Source organism: Chrysochloris asiatica, unplaced genomic scaffold, assembly GCF_000296735.1.
Source record: "Chrysochloris asiatica unplaced genomic scaffold, ChrAsi1.0 scaffold00024, whole genome shotgun sequence".
Taxonomy (NCBI): Eukaryota; Metazoa; Chordata; class Mammalia; order Afrosoricida; family Chrysochloridae; genus Chrysochloris; species Chrysochloris asiatica.
In genome coordinates, this window is record NW_006408542.1 from 22,707,898 (window position 1) to 22,715,170 (window position 7,273).

The following is a 7,273-nucleotide window of genomic DNA, read 5'->3' on the forward strand; positions in this document are numbered from 1 at the left end:
CAGAATGTGCCCTTTGGAGATTTAAATTATTACATATGCCTGAGTGGTTTTTTTTGTTTGTGTGTTTTTTAAAAAGCTAAAGTGGATAGAGAGAAATACTTTTAACTGATGGTATATGGAGGGGATTATAATCATTGTAATGAAACTAGTTATATGAATTGTTGAATGTACAACTGATGATGTGCCCTATAAACTTTCACTCAATCCACAATAAAAACCTTTAAAAAAAAAAAAAAAGGCACACTGGGGAATGTGTTTGGGGAGGTATTTGGGGAGATATGGTGGGTTGTAATGCAATCTCTTTCCCATTTCTTCTGAGGCCTTGTGCCACACTTCTTCCAGTTCCTGGTTTTGATAAGAAATGATGAATTAGCAGTATTATCTGGGAGTGTTAAGAGAGTAGTATCTTCTCCTTGGGTTAAGAAATCCAAAAAATGTTTCTGAAAGAATTTAGGTTTGTAACTCAGCACAGTTACAGCTGTGTTGCTAATTTGTTCTTTTTCAGTGATTTAACTTACAGTCCCTCCCCTTCTATTTAGTTCTCACAGTACCTTCATGAAAATGCGGCCTACGTTCGCCCCCTTGAGGAAGGAATGCTTCATTTATTTGAAAGTATTACTGAGGATACTGTGACAGTCCTGGTAATTTTCTTCTAGTTTATTATTTTTGGAAGTGGGAGCCCCGCCTTGTCAAATACTACTGCTGACCTTCAAATTGTTTTTCTTTTCCAGGAAACAACTGTGAAATTGAAAATTTTTTCAGAGCATTTAACCTCCTACATATGTTTTCTTAGAAAGATTCTTCCTTATCAGTTAAAAAGGTATTTGCCACTTGAGACCAGTGAACTTGTGGGGAGGGGAGAGCTTGGGGGTTGTCACCTTCACCTGACCTGCTGTACAATGAATGACATAGTAATACATGTCCTCTGTGGTTTGACATTTTTGCACCACGATCGATTTGGGCTTGTGAAAGGCGAAAATCATGGCTTGGGCAGCATAAACTTCTATTTTAGAAAATTGAGTTGTAAACTGTGAGACAGGGCTTATTGTAGTAGTCTGTACTGTGATTACTGCTTGACTCACATCGGACTATTGATCGGTGCTTTTAATGATAGTTTGAATGACACATTTATTGAAAGAAATAGTTTAGCTCTGAGTTTTCATTATCCCTTTGCTATCAACATTTAGATGGGGGCTACAATAGTTAACTTCTAAATCCAGCTCTTTACCCTTACATGGTTTTTGAAAGGTTTTATTCTTGTCTTTATTATTAGTTTTTTTTTTCAGGAAGTCATTAAATTTCATGTTTTTATATATACATGCACCATGCATTGTTGCTGTTATTGTTAAGTGCCTTCAAATCAGTACTGACATATAACGAGCTTAAGTACAACAAAAGAAACACTGCCCAGTCCTGCCCCAACCTCATCATTGTTGCTACCCTTGAGCCCATTGCTGCTTCCACTGTGCCAATCCATATACCTGGGAGTCTTCCTCTTTTCTGGTGATCCTCCACTTTATCAAGCATGATGTTTTTCTCCAGAGACTGGTCCCTCCTGATAATATGTCTGAAGTATGAGAGACAGAGTCTTGCCATCCAGCCTTCTATGCATTTTGACTATACTTCTTCCAACACAGATTTGTTTGTTCTTTTGGTAGTCCATAGTACTTTTAAGTATATTTTTAGTGTTTTATTTAAATTTTAGACTAAAAATTTTATCTACTCAAGCCAACATAGAATCTCTCATTAATAACCTTAAATATACCATGTTAAATATTTTTGGAAAAACAGAAAATATAATATATATATGCTGAAATATTATAATATTGCTTATAGATTACTAAAGCTACTAAAACTTTGGTCTAAAATTACTAAGACTCCTAATTCTTCTAAATATTTCATCCTAAGATGAAAGTTGTTTTTTTTTTAAAGTAAACAAAGAACAGTAAAGCAAACACAAGAGAAATAAAAAGCTTATTTATTGTAGTACATTGAAAAATAATTTTAGAAAATATTTAGATGAATAATAAACCTTTAATTTTATCAACAAACGAAAATGTTAGGTTTTAGCCTTTCACAAAAGAATTTTATTGTTTAATATTTTTAAAAATTAAATATTTGTTGTTAAGAATGATCCTATTCTCATTATAATCTAACAAAGTAATTCAGTTACTGAATTCTATGATTTGTACATAAGGGAATCAACAAATTATTATTTAAATGAATAATTATGAATGATAATTTGTTCACAGTCTTACATGTTATGGTTCAATATGATTTAAAGGTTTTTAAAAAATTTTTTGGCTCCAGGTGTTTAAATCAGGCTGCAATAAAATGTACTTTATTGACTTATATTTAAATGGAATCTGTGTAAGAGCCTTTACAAAACTGGTACTTGAAACATTTATGTATTATCTTTTCATGACTAATCATTTAGGAATACTGGATAAGTCCTTTCTTGATGTAAGATTCCTATTCCATATACTTTGAGCCTTACCTTATAACATATTCATGTTTTCATGTCTTTAGGCTTTTTTTTTTTTTTTGGCATTGGTTTAAATACCAATTAATTGACATGGGCTTAATATTAAATCAAGCTGTCTGCTTGATTCCTATGTTAGCTTTTCTAGCTTTGTGTAAAATATGTTTTACTTGGTAATCTGCATTTTTTAAAATATACTTTGATCAGAGTCCACATGTTTTATATCTTATAATTAAGTTTTCCACAGTAACTATTAAAAACTTAAAATATTAAAATGTATTTTATGAATATTAAGCATTTATTTTTTAAACTTTAGGCTATAGAAATGTAATGTTTGCCTTTTGAAAATACATACACATGAAGAGAGATTGTAACGATTCTCTTTGCTCTCAGCATGCCTTTATCTTTTCTTTCGTGTAATTCTCTGTTACTATATTGGTGTTTGCAGCAAGTGTATGTGATTATCTTGATGTTAAAAAAAAAAATGAGAACCCTATAAATAGAACATATTTCTTTTTATGTAAAGTTTTTCTTTGTATATAATTTTGAGAATTTGTAGCACTGTAGGATAAGCACTGGACCACAAGATCAGCTTGAACTGCAAGGTCAACAGTTCAAACTCACCAATCACCCCTCAGAAACTCTATACAGGGTCGCTGTGAGTTGGAACCAACTTGTTGGCACTTAACAACAACGTTATAGCTAATTGGAAACTGTTCAGGATGCTCATTTTAAAAAATTTTGCTTATTACTAGTTTAGAAGAGGAATGTGAATCTTCCCTTTGCCCATCTGCGTTAAGAGCCAGGAACCTAGAGTTGTCTCAGGATATGAAAAAGATGACAGCTGTATTTGAGAAGCTCCAAACTTACGTTGCTCTTCTTGCTTTGCCAAGTAAGTATGTTCTGCCTCTTATGATTTTACTTGAGGCATGTACAGTACAACAAGCTGGAAGATTGTTTAGAGTGGGAAAAAGGGAAGAGCCTAGGATCTTGAGATAGGAAAACTCAAATTGTCTATCCCCTTATTTGTCCCCATTTATTACCTTGGACAAATCATTTTACGTATTTGCACCTTAGTTCCTCATTTGTAAAATGAAGGTAAATATAATTATTAAGTTAAATTAAGGATGTAAGGTAAATGGCATAGGAGACATGTACTAAATAGTAATTCTCTTTCTCTCCTTTCTGTTTTTAAAAGGAGACAGACACATAAGAATTTGCATCAACTCTACAAGTAGCATAGAAAAACTAACAGAAAAATAATAGTTCTTTTTCCCTGTGGCCTAATTTGAAATAAAGTATTTTCAGATAACTGAATAAATTAATAATTAGTTTAAATAATAATGGCTGTTAAGAAAGCCATGGTTTGGTTTGGTTTTGTAATGGCTTTGTTGTGATAAAATTTAAAATGACACAATTCAGATGTTTAAAGTGTACAGTTCAGTGGTCATTTTGTTTTCACGAATGCGTGCAGCAATCACCATAGCCCATTTCAGAGCATTTTCATCACTTCAAGAAGAAACCCTATATCTATTAGTTATAAGGAGGCTCTATGAAGTTTTTGGAGTAACAGAATTAAAAAAAAAAAAAAAAAAAAAAAGTAATGTAACTTTTCTATGAACTTTCTGATGCCTTCTAGTATTACTCCTATCTCCTCATTTTCCTTAGCCCTTGGTAATCACTCATCAACCATCTGTGTATATAGATTTGTCTCCTCTAGACTTTTCATATAAATCTTATCATACAGTAGCTGGTCTTTTGTGGCTGGCTTCTTGCACATAGCATAATGTTTTCAAGGTTCATCATTATTGTAGCTTTTATCCTTAATTATCCTTCATTCCTTTGGGTGCCTGAATAGTATTACTTTGTATGGATGCAGCACATTTTTGCTTACCCATTCATTAATTGGTGTTCATTCAAGTTGTTTCTACCTTTTGACTGTTCAAAATAATGCTGCTATGAATATTCAAGTACAAGTTTTTATATAGACATATATTTTTATTTTTCTTGGCTGGAAACCCTATACAGGGTTGCTAAGAGGCCGCACTAACTCAACAGAAACAACCACCACCGCCATCATATGTTTAGTAATGGAATTCTGGGTCATAAGGTGAATTCTTAGTTTAACCACTTCAGTAACCACCAGACTGTTTTCCAAAATGACTGCATCATTCCTCATTCCCAGCAGAGTATGAGGGTTCCAATTTCTCCACATCCATGCTAACACTTACCATTATCTGACTTTTTGATGATAGCCATTGTAGTGGAAATGAAGTGGTATCTTATTGTAGTTTTTATTCATATTTTCTTAATGACTGATGATGTCAGACATATTTTCATGTGCTTATTGGCCACTTGTGTATCTTTTTTACAGAAATGTTTTATCTTCATCCTTTGCCTATTTTTTTTAAATCGTGGCTTTTGTCTCTTATTATTAAGTAGTTGCAGTTTTATGTCATTGTTATGTGGTGCTGTGGAGTCAATTCCGAATAAGTGACCTATAGAGGATTTCCAAGGAGCAGCTGGTGGGTTTGAACTACAGACCTTGTGGGTCAAAGTTCAGTGCTCATCCTACACTACCACACCAGGAGTCCAGGAACCGCAGATCATGTACTCTGAACACAAGTCCCTTATTGGATATATGATTAGCAAAATAGTTTTCCCATTTTCTAGGTTATCTTTCCACCTTCTTGATAGTGTCACTTGAAACACAAACATTTTTAATTTTGAGTAAGTCTAATTTATCTGTTACTTCTTTCTGTCTTATGTTTTAGGTGTCATACCTAAGAATCCATTCTCATATCCAAGGTCATGAAGATTTACCTTTATGTTTTCTTCTGAGAGTTTTATAGTTTTAGCTCTTAGATTTAGGTCTCTGATCTCTTTTGAGTTAATTTTTTGTATATGGTGTGAAGTAGCAGCCCAACTTCATTCAATTGCTGTTGTTTTCTCATAGATACCCTACCCCAAAGCCCCAGGTAGATACTTTTTACCCCAAGCCCCAGGTACACAAAGATACTCTTATCAGGCAGAATATTTTAGGGGCTCAGAAGTTATCTTCCAGGAATGGTCAAGGGCCAGCCCTTTTTTTTAGAATATGTAAGATTTGTACACTGCAAGATTGCCGAGTTTTGTTTTTGTTATTTTTTCCTGAGCGGAGTTCCTTGGGGATATCTGAAGTTTTCCATTTTAAGGCCCACTTCTTCCCTGAGCAAAATGCCTTAGCCATAGGTCAGGAGTTGGATGGAGACTTCTCTCTGAGGAGCATTCTGCTTTAGGAGCTAGGCACTCAATGGAGGCAGAACAATTGCCTCAGGTCTTCTTGATTTGCTTCTTTTGGTGTAAAACCTTTGTTTCATGAACCAGAACTAGGGCAGCTGGGGCTCCTGTATTCTCAATGGCATTGTGCTCTTACTGTGGTTTGTGTACACGGATCTCTTGAAGCTTTTGTGGCAGAAGTGGAACTCTGGTCGTCTAGTAGTAGTGTTTTTAGTGCATTGAATATATAGTAATATGTAAGAAAAGGACAAAATGAGAAAAGTGTTCTATGTTAATGAAGTAAAAAATTTCAAAGACTTTCATTTCAAAAAAGATAGTGAAAGAGAGAATCTGCTTAGTCAATTTACTTTTGACTCTTAACCATTAAAAATGCATGAAGGATACAAGTCATAGTTGGATGTGTGTATCTTTGTCACTGTTGTATCTGTGTTTGTAAAGCTTTAAAGAGCCATTGTTTTCAGCATAACATAAGCAATTTTCATTCTCTCTCTTCCCCTAAATAGAAGGACTTGATGGCTATCAATTTGTTGATGTCTCATGGGAAAACGTTTAGGCTTGTGATTTTGATTTTTCTAGGTACAGCGCCAGATGGACTCCTTCGGACAAACTACAGTTCTGTTTTAACAAATGTTGGTGCTGCTCTGCATGGATTTCATGATGTCATGAAAGGTGAGACTTGAAAAATAACAAAAATAAGTGTAAAACCTTTGTCTCACTTTCTCAGATCTGCCTGAATGAGATTTAAACAAATACTGCCAAGGCAGATAGACCTCACATAAAGACTTAGTAGCACTTGGCTTACGTCAAAGTTCACAGCTCACTGCCTTCTGCTTTTCCCATCTGCTTCACTTCTGAAGGTAAACAGTGCTGAAGAGAAATCCTTGTACGTAGTGCATTAGCCAGACCTATTACTAAATACAGGTGTGTGGGTCTACCAAACCAGACATGTACTTCAGGGGCATTTGACAAAGTATCTTGCACTTGTTGGAATGTAAGCACCAAAGAATTAAGGAAGGTAAGGTTTAAACTCTTCAGAAAGAAGTCACTAACTTTTTTACTATCCCATGTATGTATTTTTATGTTCAAAGTGCGCATTTTAAGTCCTCTCGTGTTCAACAAAGCCTTAAGTAATGAAGATCTCTTTATAAACTCTGATCAGTTTTTAATTATTGGTGTGCTTATCTGCTGGAGGACAGAGAAAAAGCTTGTAAAGTATATCATGCTTCTTAGCATATGATTCTGAGTCATAACTGTTTAGTCTAAGGGGCCACATTGCTTGTAGGTTTGTTTTTTCTTTCTTTCTCACTTGCTCTTTCTTTCTCACCCTCTGTCTTGTTCCCACCCACCTTTTCTCTCCCTTCCTTCTTTCATTCTTCATTGTCCCATTCCCCCTTCCTTCCTTTCTTTCCTTTACCTGTTAGAGACATTTGCAGTTGGAGAAGGAAGAGAGAGAGGGAGCAATTATTAAGGACTATTAGAAAGAACAAGGAGCTCTGGTAGCGTAGTGGTTAC

The 7,273-nt window shown here is 34.6% G+C and overlaps 1 protein-coding gene across 3 annotated transcripts in view; it reads left to right on the forward strand.

The window, feature by feature from the left end:
• The window catches only part of PPP1R21 (protein phosphatase 1, regulatory subunit 21), a 113,973-nt gene that overhangs the window by 56,978 nt on the left and 49,722 nt on the right, over nt 1-7,273 (forward strand). For all 3 annotated transcript variants that reach the window (XM_006839438.1, XM_006839436.1, XM_006839437.1), the window contains exons 10-13: nt 540-641; nt 732-820; nt 3,238-3,374; nt 6,338-6,430. In XM_006839438.1, coding sequence (XP_006839501.1) covers nt 540-641; nt 732-820; nt 3,238-3,374; nt 6,338-6,430 — 421 coding nt within the window. The remainder of the gene's footprint in view (nt 1-539; nt 642-731; nt 821-3,237; nt 3,375-6,337; nt 6,431-7,273) is intronic.